The 14,370-nt window shown below is 40.5% G+C and overlaps 1 protein-coding gene across 4 annotated transcripts in view; it reads right to left on the reverse strand.

Annotated features, from left to right (window-relative positions):
• SLC25A39 (solute carrier family 25 member 39) overlaps window positions 1-13,159 on the reverse strand; it is a 30,490-nt gene extending 17,331 nt beyond the window's left edge. For 2 of the 4 annotated variants that reach the window (XM_014062748.2, XM_014062743.2), the window contains exons 1-2: window positions 12,742-13,004; window positions 4,380-4,485 (exon numbers count right to left, since the gene is read on the reverse strand). In XM_014062748.2, coding sequence (XP_013918223.2) covers window positions 4,380-4,485; window positions 12,742-12,762 — 127 coding nt within the window. In that variant the 5' untranslated portion in view covers window positions 12,763-13,004. The other 2 variants (XM_087713425.1, XM_014062744.2) reach the window with 2 other exon arrangements.
• Between the last annotated feature and the right edge of the window lie 1,211 nt (window positions 13,160-14,370).

Below are 14,370 nucleotides of genomic sequence, written 5' to 3' on the forward strand. Positions count from 1 at the left end.
CTATAATGCCACTAATCTTCCATGTGACATTGAAAAGTGTAGCAACTTATCTTCTGAGCTTTGTAAATACTATCCAGTCACACTTCCTCTCAAATAAGTTTACTTAACAGAAAAAGAAGCAACGTATACCTTATTGTCTAAAGGAAGTACCAATCAAATTGACATTTGGCAAAACAGTGAAGATATCATAGCACACAGCAAGATTTATCTTCTAATTCAATTCATAAATAAGAACACTATAGAAACAAATTACATGGGGAGTGGGAAACGATGGCCCCTTTAGGACTTGTGGACACTATGCTGGCTCAGGAATTCTGGGATTTGAAGTTCACAAGTCAGAAAAATGCCATCATTTCCCACTCTTGGCCTAACAGAAGAACTCCACAAAAACATATCAGTCATCAGGCTAGAGAAAAAGTTTCCTTTGTACAGTATCAGGATACAGCAATGAGACATTCATGGTATTCCAAAATACAGTTTGTAGCAAAGTTAAAAACATTAAAAACACTAAATATCTTACAATATCATCAGAATTTTCAGAATGTCAACAATCATAGATATTATGCAAACCAGATTACTCTTGTAAGAGTTTGGGACTTTTGCAATAATTTTAATCACTTGTTTTTATATGGGACTCAAAGCATTGGTTGGCCCAATGTTACATCTGTAGTAAATGAATCCCACTCACTATATAGTCATCTCTCTCTCTTTTTTTTTTTTTTACTTTGTTTAAAATATTGAAAACCAAACAGAGGAAAGAACTTCAGGAATACTGGTTTGGAAAAATACATGTATCACTATTTCAATAGTGTATCAATCTAATTACAAATTTTGACAGTTTTGCTATGTATTTGCAGATTCAATGGAAAATGTTTCACAGGAAATAATATTTACATTTAAGCAAAAAAAAAAACCTACACAATAAATGTACTATTTAAATTGGAGTAAGTAAATAATATAATTGAAAAAAAGCACAAACAGAAGTAGGTTTTCAATAATTGCAGAAGTTATTGTGTTAGTTAGGTGGTCAGCCAGATGTTTAGATTGGAATTGACATTTTTATCTGCCTACCAAATCCTTCACAAGGACCTGGGAGAGTAGATGTTGTTTGATGGTGTTAAAGGTATTGTTGCAAGACGTAAGCTTCCTTTGGCAATAGACTGATATTATTATTAAATAATGTTATCCTAGACAAGATTGCCAGTTTGGTTGATAATAACATTTCAAATTTCATCATTTCAAACTATGAAAAACATTTCATCATTCAGATTAAGAAATGGATCAAAATACTTTTGAGGGAAGAATTAATGTCATGAAATTTATTTTCCACCAAACTGTTGAACATTTTGACAATACCTTTGCTGATTCCATTTAAACATTTTTAAACAACTGATACAGGCAACCCCTAAAAACTGTTCAAAGATACATTCAATCAAAAAAAAAAAATTACGATCTGCCCTTGAAATTTTGATTGCTGCACCATCCCCTCCCCCCCCCCCTTTAATCATGATTCCATTTTGGGAGCTTGGCAACCAGCTTGGGTTTACAGGCAATTGTAGTGTTCCACTGTCACATGACAATTTGCACCATTTTTTGCAAGTGTCCAACTGGGGGAGTGGGGAACCCACCTATTCAGGTGAGCGAATTCACTTAACAGAGTGACTCACTTTACAACTGTCATAAAATCAGTTGTAAAATTGAGTCAGCTCACATGGTGACCTAATAACTGTAATCACCTATGATCAAAATTCCAGAATAAAAATGGTAGTTAAGTGATAAATAGCTATAATTGTTAAATTTTTATGGAGCAAACACATATCCAAGATCTCCCTATACTTTTCTTATGACTATGGTAGTTTTAAATAGAAAAAATACTGAATATGTACCGTGTTTCCTCGAAAATAAGATAGGGCTTTGTTTTTTTTTTGACCCCTGAAATAAACACTTGGCCTTATTTTTGGGGAGGTCTTATTATTTTTGATGTGCAGGAAGTGGCAAGCATAGTCACCTCATGGCTGCTTCTATGTCACAATATTTTCAGGGAGTGCTTATTTAGCGCATGTGCCCAAAAGCCTGATTGAGCTTATTATCCGGGGAGGTCTTATTTTTGGAGAAACGGGGTAATCCTCAGGACACAGCATGAGAGTTATTATCTATTATCCTTGCCATCTAGCAAATTCCTACAGTAGTACTAATTGTAGTAGGTATTTGATTATTTTTCCCATGCTAGAAGTGATTAGATATATCTGGGCCTTCTAAGGCAGGGATCCCCAACCCCCAGACCATTTGCGGGCCGCGGCCTTTTTGAAACCAGGCCATGGGAGAAATGGGAAAGTGCGATGCTTGCGCTCGTAGCTCCATTGCTACAAATGGATCTTATGCATGAGAGTCCTCTCTTTGTGCAAGTGTAGCTTCATGTGTAAGCACAAGTGCCCTCTGCTCCAGCCTCCTCTGCTCACATGAGTGGAGCTTCATGCATGGGCACAAGTGCCAGCCACAGACGTGTGTGGAACTTCATGCCTGAGTGCAAGCACCCTCCACTTACAAGCTCCATTTGCATGAGTGGAAAGTGTGCACACGGGCCGCACACACAAATAGAGCTGTGAGCGCTTGTGCACGCCTGCCACTCATGTTGAAAAGTTTGGGGGCCGATGTGCTTACGTGACAATTAAAAGAATAGTTGGAGCAATGCAACGAAAACAAGACAAGGATACCATTGTTATTCTTTCTGGCTCTTGCAGTTTCTAAACTAAGAGCACTAATCAATCATTTGATTCTAATTTTGGAGAACCTTCTAGGAGAAATAGATGTCTCAATGGAAAAACTAAAAGAATTTGGTTGCAGTGACTGGATTTTAAAACAAGGAAGAAACAAAGATACTGACAAAAATATGAAGGTAGAAGAACAAGTAATCATGACCATAGGACCACAGGAGGCTACAACTGGCCAAGTTCATTTCCAAGCACTCGACATACAATCATGTGCCCTGTTCAATGATTGTTAAAGGCAATATGATTAAATTCTGTCTACATTTAATTCACTATTTAAAATTTGAATTATAATATTGAAAAGAGTTATGTAAATAGTGTTACATATACATAACTATCTCTGTGTATATGCATGTGCGTATGAAATTAACTACACACTTTATTGTTACATAGACATTTAGTTTGATATCACAAAGTACTAAGACATCTTTAAAATAATACTGACTGTAAAGTTTTTGAAATTAAAAAATTAAATGAGAAAATAAATGTTTACATTAATGAAATTCATTCACAGTGGAGAATAAAAGAAGGGAGATCTTCTGGATAGAAAATATGAATAATTTCAGAATTCTGAAATTAGATAATTCTTCCTTGGATTCAAGTATAAATCTCAAATAAGAAATAGGAATGTGCCTGCATTTACACTTTCCCAATTGTAGAAAAGGTACCACTCTCATCCAGACAGATTTTTCACGCATGCCACAAAAACTTTCCACACAATCCTAACCTTTAGTAGATGATACAGTAATCAATTTCCCAAACATCACATGGAAATAGTCTATATTGTTCAGTCTAAAATAGAGGCAAGGAATCAATAGCCTTTCTATTGCTCAGTCGCTACTTCCAATATACTGCACATTAGCCACATTGGTTAAGAAAGATGGGAACTGAAATCCAACAAGCTTCCTATTACCTATATAAAATATTTTAATTGAAAAAGCAGTCCCTAAGCAATAGTCAACTGTATTAATCAATACTAAAGTCCAAATTATGTCACAACACTGATAATTTAGGGTTTGGTGAACAGCAGGGCTGAGATACAGAAATGTGGGCAAATATCATGAGCACTATCAGAATAATTTGATTCTCATACAGAAATTCACCCTGCATATTTTATCACTATAAATAATCCTTAGGTTATATCCATTTGTTCCAACAACCAATCGTAGTTATGACTATGCTGAACTTAAGGTGTGTGTGTGTGTGTGTGTGTGTGTGTGTGTGTGTGTGTGTGTGTGTCCTCAGAGTTATAGTCAGTGCCTGGCTCACAAGTATGATGTTTCAGTGAGCTACAGCTACATGATCACAATTTGCAATGTTTCCTGCTTTACTTCCCACAAGTGAACTCAATAGAAAAGACAGTAGGAAGTTGCAATCACATGAGGTCCTCACTTAACCAGCTGCAGGGTTCTCACTTAACAATAGCAACCAGCACTGTTGAAATTGCCATTGCAAAGCAAGTCATATGACATCACGCTTTACCACTGTGTTGTTTAGCAACAGAGTTCCCAGTCCCAAGGGATATTCTAATCTGAGGACTACCACCATTTTACATGCATGCACACATTTTAAATTAGCTTCAAAAGACACAGCTGTTAACAATGTACCTACCAAAAAGGGAGGTGAAAAGAGCTCCAGTCCCAGATGCCAACATCTGCTGCAGAGGAGTGATGCCCACCAGCTTCACAGACGAATTTTCAGACATTGTGCTGCTCACCTATAGAAAATACAACATCATATTGCACCCTACAGAAGGGGAGGTTGTCTGATGGACTACTGTGAAGTGAGTTTCCAGGACAGATGGCAGGGGAGGCGGGGGGAGAAAAGAGGGAACACAACCCAGAACTAAATTGTAGACAGCGCATTAGGATACCCATTCCCTAGAAATCTCTCAAGGAAAGAACAGCATAGTCTGGCAAGATTCTGTCTATTGGATATAAGCAAAGAAAGAACATTTTGGCTGACATGTTCTACCATGTTTCCTCGAAAATAAGACCAGGTCTTATTTTCAGGGACACATGGTAGAACATGTCAGCCAAAGTGTTCTTTATTTGCTTATATCCAATAGACAGAACCTTTCCAGACCCAGTCTTATTTTCATTTGAGCCGCAAAGTAAGCATTTGGGCTTATTTTTGGGGAGGTCTTATTTTGTTTCATCACAAGGACCGGCCAGGTGCCCTGCCCCCTCCCCCCATTGGCACACAGGAGGCGGCAACAGTACTGAGGTCTACTACAACAGGAAAAAGAGGCACTGAAAGGGCATCGGCCTGTGCACTTCAGATCAGCTGCAGGCCATCACAGAGCATGGTTGGTGCCGCCATGAGGTGTGGTGAGAGTGAGAGAATGATCTCATCAAACCTTTGTCTGTGTTTGTGAGAGGGGGGGGACTACCATCAGTCCTGGTATAACTTTCTGAGGTTGGATCAGATCTCTCTCTCTCTCTCCCACCCCCTCCCTCACATACTCAAACACACACAGAGAGGTTGAATCGGATCGCTCTCTTGCTCTCGCTCAATGTCGCTGTAGCGGCAGTGGTAGCAGTGCCTTGCCAGCAGTGTACTTTTGACTCAACCACTTTCCCTCTTTCTTCTTCCCACTCTGCCTCCTCCTCCAGACAAAAGCTGTGCTTTTCATCTGTCCATTGCAGCACAGTGCCCGGGATTTATTTTGGCAGCGGCAGCACTTGGGGAATGGTCAGTCCACATTAGTGGTGTGGCAGAGAAAGCAACCCCCCCACCAGACCAGACCGGGATGGGAAAACAAGTAGTGCCAAAAGCAGTTGAAGGACTTGAAATAGTTCAGACCTTCCAACTTTGCGAAACCTCTCATTTTGTGAGAAGTTGCGAGAGCTGAACTATTTTTTTATCATATTCCCACAGACTACTTTTGTTGCCCTGCATGTGGTACTGGAGCTGGAAAGCAAGTTAGTGAAGGGATGTGGCTGCCCTGGGGTGGGGTGGGGTGGTGAGAATTTGGCATGGGTGGCCTAGCTAAAGGGCCCTTAGGTAAGCTGGTGCTGGGCGTGTGGGGCAGCTCTGAACCCACTGCCTTGATCTGTCCTCCACCATCACCTCACTTGGTTCTTTGTTCTTTGCCCCTTCTTCTCCTTCCTCGCTGCCGTAATGGAGCAGGAGGCTGAGTGATGCACCAGTACTGCAGCTACAAAGCGAGGTAGTTGGGGTTGGGGGATGAAGTAAGGCAGGGGATGCAGAGCTGCCCCCCTGTTCCACACCGGCTTACTTGAGCACCCCACAGCCAGGCCATCAACATCTCGATAACTGCCTCACTTTGTAGCGACTCCAGAAGCCCCGCCCAGGACCTCACGTGCGTCACTCAGCATCCTGCTCCATTCTGGTGGCAAGGAGAAGCAGGCCGATGACCAAGTGGGATCCTAGACTGGATTTCTGGAGCTGCCGCTGTAAGACAAGGCAGTTGTCATGAAGTTGATGGCCTGGCTGCAGGGCCCTCAGGTAAGCCAGAGTGGGGAGTGTGGGCCAACTCCGCACCCTGCCTTGTTTCGTCCACAACCACCACCACTGCCTTGTTTCATCCTCCCCCCCATCCCCGGCTGTGTCTTGCCCCACCTCATATAACCAGATGGTGGGTGGGCCTTAGCTTATCACAGGTGTGAAAATCGGGCTAGGACTTGTTTTCAGGATAGGTTGTATTTTCAGAAAAACATGGTATACTGTTCTTGGGCTTGACCTGATATTTGGAGATACAAGTATCCAAGCCTTGGAATGCAGGTATTTAAGCCCCTGAGATTCAGAAAATTCTTACATTACCACATCAAACAGATATGATCAATGTTTGAGGATTCAAGATTGCCATTCCATCTTCTGACCGGCCATAGGAAACTATCTAGCAATTTTGCAGTATCATTTGAAAAGGTATAGCTAAACTTTTTTGGCTCTTTTTAGTGGATGCCTATTGAAATTCTGAAAAGCAAAGCTGAAATCATGGAGCTGAAATTTAATTCTTTTGCTGTCACAATATAGAAATGCAATATCAAGGTCCACGGACATGTGGAGTTTGTAAGATTCCCACTTGTGATGGATAATCACAATAATTTATAAGAGAACAAAGAAGCAAAAGCAGGAAAATGATTTATTAAAGATCTTCTACAACCTGTGAAAAAGTTAAAATCATTCTGAAAGAAGATTTTACCATCAAAAGGAAAACCAGGGCATGCAATGAATGTGGGTCTTATTATAAACATATATAAAAATATATGTTGTTTTACCATGTTATGAACATTTGTATTACAATGAAGGTACCGTATTTACTGAAAATAACTTTGAATAAAGGAGAATATTTATAGCTCAGGGTTGAAATGAGGGGTCCTTGGTGACCTCTGAGCTTGGTTGTTTTCCAGCAGATGTTTCATTACCCAAACTAGGTAACATCATCAGTCAGACTAGTCTGGATCTGTAAGAAAACAATCAAGCTCAGAGAGCACCAAGGACCCCTCATTTCAACCCTTAGCTATAAATATTCTCCTTTATTCAAAGTTATTTTCTTTGTGCAAGAATATAAATGAGCTCAGAAAATACTGGTGCACAACAGATTTCAGTGCAGACTTGCAGCAATCCTGCCCAGGAGGTATTCTTTCGCATTCATTCCCAGTTGACATGACTATTATCTGCACAGCTACAGAAATGGGAGAGGCCTCCCTTCTGAGACATTTAGGCTCTCAGAAGATGGCATAATGATGCCAGCTTAACAACGATAAGCAGCAGCGTCTAAGCAACTTGCAGAAAGCACAGGATAAAAGTGTAATACGTCACCTCACTTTGTTTTAAACAGAACTGCTGAGTTTGCCTAGCTTCCAAAAATAATACCGTTAGGTTATTTGGAACATCTGGTCTTTTTATTTTGAATAAAAAAAATAGCTGGATCACAGAATAAGCCATTAAATATCAGAAGTATGCATCAGGTGTCTATGGCTAAAAATGTAAGTAGGAGAGACAGACATGCTTAACAGTAATTCCATATAATAAGCATGAAAGCCATTTCACTAACACAGCCTGAGGTCCTTAAGATAATAAGGCTCTTCCATCTTTAAAGCCATTAAAGCTGAGAAGCAAGTCAGCATGGGGCAGAACACCGAATTTTGAAAAGAAAGAGATCCAGTCACTAATTCCCATCGGTAATTACAAGACTGCATTTACACTTGGTTCTTGTGTTTATTTCTGATAGTGGCAAGGTCATCCAACCTTTGCTTTGTTTTCCTCCACTGCTAGATCATTTGTATGACTTTACAAGGTATTATAATCCTTATCTACTGCTATTCACATAAAGGTAAGGGTTCCCCTCACACATATGTGCTAGCCGTTCCGACTCTAGTGGGCGATGCTCATCTCTGTTTCAAAGCTGAAGACAAAGCGCTGTCTGAAGACGTCTCCATGGTCATATGGCTGGCATGACTAAAACACCAAAGGAGCAAGGAACACTGTTACCTTCCCACCAAAGGTGGTTCCTATTTTTCTGCCTGCATTTTTACATGCTTTCAAACTGCTGGGTTGGCAGAAGCTGGGACAAGTAATGGGATCTCATTCCACTAGACGGCACTAGGGATTTGAACCCCCGAACTGCCGACCTTTCTGATCGACAATCTTAGCATCTTAGCCACTGAGCCACCATGTCCTTTTTGCTATTCACATAATGACTCTTTAAAACAGATTTTGCAACAGTGTGAATAATTTGACTCTCTTACATACTTGTTTTTCTCTCTTTTTGCAAGCATTACTGCTACTGTAACTTGAACTTTACCGCCATATTCATCCATGCTAATGCAGCGTGTGAGATAACTTACTGCCTTGGCATGAATCCTTCCCCCACCCTCATCCTGCATGGTGCACACTTACTGTATTTATGTACTGTTATGCAAAAGAACCATCAACAACACACCATTAAACCAGGTCTCCTTCCATAAAAAGGCAGCAATTCTATGTTCAGTGCAAATAGTCCTCAATTTATGACTGTTTGCTTAATGGCCATTCAAATATATGAGGGACTCAAAAAAAAGTTACTTATAACCAGTCCTCAAACTTATGACTGGTCATCAAGTGATCACATTTCAAGAGCTTGGTAACCCAGCTTCCATCTTGACTCTCCTCAGATGTCAAGACTCATTAGTCCCTATCACTTTCAGTTAGCTGTATGTTTGCACCGAACCTTTAACAGAATCCCATAGATATTAAAGTGGCATCAAGTGGCACAATCCCAACATTGCTTGCCACCCATTTCTATTCCCCACATCTAGGAAGGGGCACATGGCTTTGAGATGTTTCCAGTGAAATCTATCAACAAAATCATGTCAAAACTCAGTCCATGTTAAACCTATGTGAAGTTATAAAGTTTATTTATAATCTATAAAAGGCCTTCACAACAGCGGCCCACAAAACAGACTTGTGTGTCCTGTCAGCTGTTTTGAATCTACTAACAAATCCACTGCCACCAAACCATTGTCTTTGGAAAGGATTTGCTGCTGCCTAATTATTCGCAGCCTTCTCTGCTCTGAAGGACACGCTGCTATGAGCCTCCAAATTCCATTGCTGCAGCTGCACCAAGGCACTACCGGTAGCTACCAAACAGCTGATCAGCACACCAGCTACTCCTCTGTGGCCTGTGATTATTTTTAAGGTATCAATGGACTTTCCCCACCTCTTTTAAGTTGTGCATGCTTGCTCTATACAGGTGTCAAACTCACTGCATCACATTGTCATCACGTGACGTTTTCCCCATTTGCGGAACTGGGGTGGATGTAGCCCGCATGTGACATCCGCCCTGTGGGCTGCCAATTTGACAACCCTGATCTACAATACAGATTTTCAAGTATTATTTTAACCATTTAGTCGTGTTTGAATTTTGATGATTTTATAAGCAAATGCTCTCCATGTTACATTCTCAAACACAGCTTCTTTCAATTCTTGGATATTCAACTTCGGATTTTGAAGTGTAATATACTAATTGCTGATGTTTCAGTAGACAAAGCTTTCATGATGTTTCTTAGTTTAGCATACTATAGAACCCAAAACCCATAGCTATGACAAACAAACATAATTTAACATAAATCATGTTTCGGCAAATAGAAATAGATTCATTGAGAGGTACAGGTTGGACTGACTGTCATATAACTGACAGATAGCTTTAACTTTCATCATTCAATCTCTTTTCATATGTAAAGCTCCTTCTGCTACAATCTGCTAGCAAAAAAACCCACCAAAATTCTTGTTTTTTATTAACTACCGAGGAAAATTGGTTTTCAGCATAGGAATGACAGCTTGCATAAAACACTTGAAATCAGGCAAAAAAAGGTGTGTGTGTACGTGTGTGTGTGTATGTATATGTATGTGTGTGTGTGTGTGTATATATATATATACACACACACACATACATACATACACATACATACATACACACACACACACATAAAGGGGGGGCTCATGGATAACTATCATTGAATGGGTGTGGCTCAGTGGTGGGTTGCTAACCGGTTTATTACTGATTCGCTCGTGCTTACATGTGTGCTCGCTCGTGCAATGCTTCTGTGCATGTGAAAAAGCATCCGGGTGAGTGGGCGGAGCCACTGCCACTACCGGTTCGGCCAAACTGGGCCGAACCAGCAGCAATCCACCCTGGTGTGGCTGTCACAAACTACACTAAATTATGGATTGTTCAATCATAATTGAATAAACTACCACTGATTGGATTCATATAATATGCGAAGTCACACACCATGGTTTATAGCCATAATGACTGGATTTACTCAATGTGATAAAATCACAAATTATGGCTTAGCAGGCTGTATAAAACATGTTCCCTATAGAAGCTACTTGCAACTACACCCCTAATATATTATTTTCCTTTTCTGCATAGTAAGGTAAATTTATATTTTTGGATAAAAGCTCCAATTCAGTTGGTAAAAAATATTTGAATCCAACGTTGATCAACTATGTCAAAGACAATAATTATATTCTACATTACCTGTGCTCCAATTATCCCCTCCTCCCAGAAAAACCTGAAAGAGAAGGTATGAAGGAACTGATAGACCTGATCAAAATCCTCAATATGCTGATCAAAGTCCACTTCTCTAGCTTTTCTAGAAAAAACTATAATTAAAACCACTCAAAAACTAATTTGGCATGACCTAGTGCTTTAATAGCTAAACTTATTTTCATCTGGAATTCCAGATTGCATAAACAAGTAGAGAAAGGGGGAAAGGTAATAGTTCATATTTGCTTTACTTAAAATAAGGCCTCTCTATATCACAATATTCCAAATTTCAGTCAGATTCCTCGAGACTGGGTCAGCAATAAGAGTTTCATGGACTTATCCTAAAGAATAAATAGTTAGGCTTGGAAATTTGCAAACACATATCAACAAAGTTATTTAAAAATGCAACCTGAGTTTGCTTTTCATATAGATTTCCAAATTCTCTCACTCCAATCCCTTCCAATCTGCAAATATACTTTTTCATGCAAGTTTCTCCAGGAAACGTTTTTGTACTACTTTAGTGTCAACTCTACAATCCTTAATAATTGCATGTAGGAAGAAAAACTTTGAAAATCATGTGTAATAAAAGGATATGAATATATTCAAAACAATTTACAGTATGGTTATGGTTGAATGTCTAATTGTGCACAGACTGATCTCTCCCTCCTTTTCTCTTACTGGCATCCTGGGTTCCATTCCAATCAAAGCATTTTTCTGTGGTCTTGACCTCCAAATATCTCGTGATATCATCAGATATATATCAGTTGTCAGCTTTAAGGTCATACATTTCATTCCTGGCTATGAAGCATAAACCAATTCAAATCACAGAGGAGGAATCTATTAATACGTTCTTCCCAATTCTAGGCACTTATATCTTAATATTTACTTTGTGCCTCACATATATACATTTTTTAGATGATATACTTCTCTTTTCCTTTGCATCAGAATAGATGTGGCAAATATATTGTAAATAATCATTTGCTAGCTGGTATCCTCCAGAGTGGTTAACCTACACTTAATTAATGAGTCCACTTCATGTGGAGGGTATTGGTTTGGGAGGGTGAGTTTAATTATGACCACTTCATGCTCATTAGCGTTTGGCCTTCATGCAAAGGATACTGACTATTTTTAAGCAAGAATAACACAATACCAGAGTTGGGTCCTTGGAAGTCTTCTGGTCCAACCTCCTGCTCAAGCAGGAAACTCTATTCCATATCAGACAAAATAAAATATCAAAACGATGTTTAAAAGCCTGCATTACATAGAAAGCCAATGCAATGCTCTATCCTCTCCATCAACAAAGTATCACAGAAATATATTAACCGCTTTGCAGGGAGAGCCAACCAATCTAGAAATAAGGAGAAATTTGATCAGTTGAATTCACAATTCCTTTCATAAGTTGTGGGTGCTCCATCACTGAAGGTTTTTAAGAAGAGACAGGACAATCACAAATGGTATAGGGTCACCTGCTTGAACAGGGGGTTGGAGTAGCATACCTCCAAGGTGCCTTCCAACTGTTATTCTGCTGTTTCCTGGACCTTGTTCAGCAGCTACTTTTTCAAAGGTGGAAAAAATTCCTTCAACCCTTCTTATTCTTTCAGGAGGCAGGGATCCAAAACTGCCAAGGAGACTAATAAAAAAGCAATGTCCTTAACCACTTTTCATAACCTGGCATCTACTATAAAAATTCCCAATAATTCTCATAATTCCAGACAAAATGCTGAGAACACCTGGAGGGGGCATTCAACTGGGAGAAATTGCTTTAAAAGATAGGATATAATTTTAGAAGATACAAGACTTAAAAGGGCATATATATATACATACATACATACATACATACATACATACATACATACATACATACATATATTGTTAACGGTTCAATTAATTACTTCGAATTAGTAACAGCATGTCCTAAATACCAGGTGCTGGAGATGGGACACTGAAGGTAGGTTGTTGACTTTTATGCCTCACCTGCAGACTTCCCGAAGGCATTTTATCTATCACTCTAGAAAACTGGATTAAGAAAACTGTGGTGTAATCCAATCGGGCTCTCCCTCGGTCCCCAGGACAGGAGCAAGGCAAGTATTGTACCCCAATAAAATGCACACAGTGGCCGGCCGTCCCGCTCCGTCCAATTTTTGCATTCCTGTCCTGCCTCGGACGATCTCCGCTTAAGGCCCGGTGACGGGCTCCTTCACGCTCTAGGCCCTGGACCCGCTTGCGCCGCACCACCTACCATCCCCCCCCCCTCACCTCCTCACTCTAGCCATAAGCACGCTTGCTACTCCTGCGCCCGATGCACCCATAAATGCATCCACGAGGGGAAGCGTCCGGATTTCCCCGAGACCCACGCTCGCACGAGCTCGGTCACCCGAATGTCCGGGATTGGAGAAGCAGCGTCGGCGTCATCGAGAAGCGCGCGCGGCGGGGCCAGCGGGCAGGAGCTGCGCAGCCCTTCCCGTGGCAGGCTCTGGCAAAGGCCGTCTGCCGCCTCCTGATTGGTTAGGGGGAAGGCGGGCGCAAGTGGGCCGAGAGCGCCAGTGAGGCTAGCTGATAGCTTTGCTCAAGCGCAGGCGCGCGCGACTTTTTTATCCCCCCCCCGCCAACTTTGGGGGGGCGGGGAGAACTAAGTCTTACGGGGAGACCTTTGATTTCCTAGGACAGTTGATGAATTAGCCGCTGATCTTTTCTTTTTTATTACCACACATGCAACAGACATGCATATGTATATTACATACATTACAAAATGATGTAATTAAATAAATAATTCTTGCATTTATATTTGTGTTTTAATAGTTGTGATATTTTTTTGACTAATGGTTGTATGCCAGCCAGAGTCACGTTCAGTGAGATGGGCAGCTATATAACTGTATTAAATAAATCTAAGGCTTTAGAGAGTGATTAATCCAAAATCATCCAATTGGCTTCATGCCTAAAGCACGCTAAAACTCCTGGTTTCAAGCTAATGTCTTAGTCAATAGATCAAATTGGCTTTTCTGTAGGTACAGTATTGTTCTTATTTCTTGATCACAACTTGCATTTTTTATTGTAGCAAACACTGGTTTCCAAGTGGAGAGATTCCTGATTTGGAAACAAACACTGGGTGCTTCTATCTTAAAACAGGTTTATTTGGAGGATGAAATAAAGGTAAATGTTCCCCTCGCACATATGTGCTAGTCATTCCTGACTCTAGGGGGCAGTGCTCATCTCTGTTTCAAAGCCAAAGAGCCAGCGCTGTCCGAAGATGTCTCCGTGGTCATATGGCCGGCATGACTAAATGCCAAAGGTGCACAGAAGTGGTCCCTATTTTTCTACTTGCATTTTTACTTGCTTTTGAACTGATAGGTTGGCAGAAGTTGGTGCTAGGGATTGGAACCACTGAACTGCCAACCTTTCTGATCAACAAGTTCAGTGTCTTAGCCACTGAGCTACTGTGTCCCAGAGGAAGAAATACTTGAGGTCAAAACACATGGGTTTTTAATAGGAAGTTATTTTCAGACAAAATACCTGTTTATGTGGCAGGGAGTTTCTGCAATAAACTGGTTTATTGACCTGTAGACTGTTGATTCCCTAAGAAACCAGCGGTTCTATGACTCCTTT

This window comes from Thamnophis sirtalis, unplaced genomic scaffold (genome assembly GCF_051295495.1).
Source record: "Thamnophis sirtalis isolate CommonGarterSnake01/CBP01778 unplaced genomic scaffold, rThaSir2_p1.2 scaffold_4, whole genome shotgun sequence".
Classification (NCBI taxonomy): domain Eukaryota; kingdom Metazoa; phylum Chordata; class Lepidosauria; order Squamata; family Natricidae; genus Thamnophis; species Thamnophis sirtalis.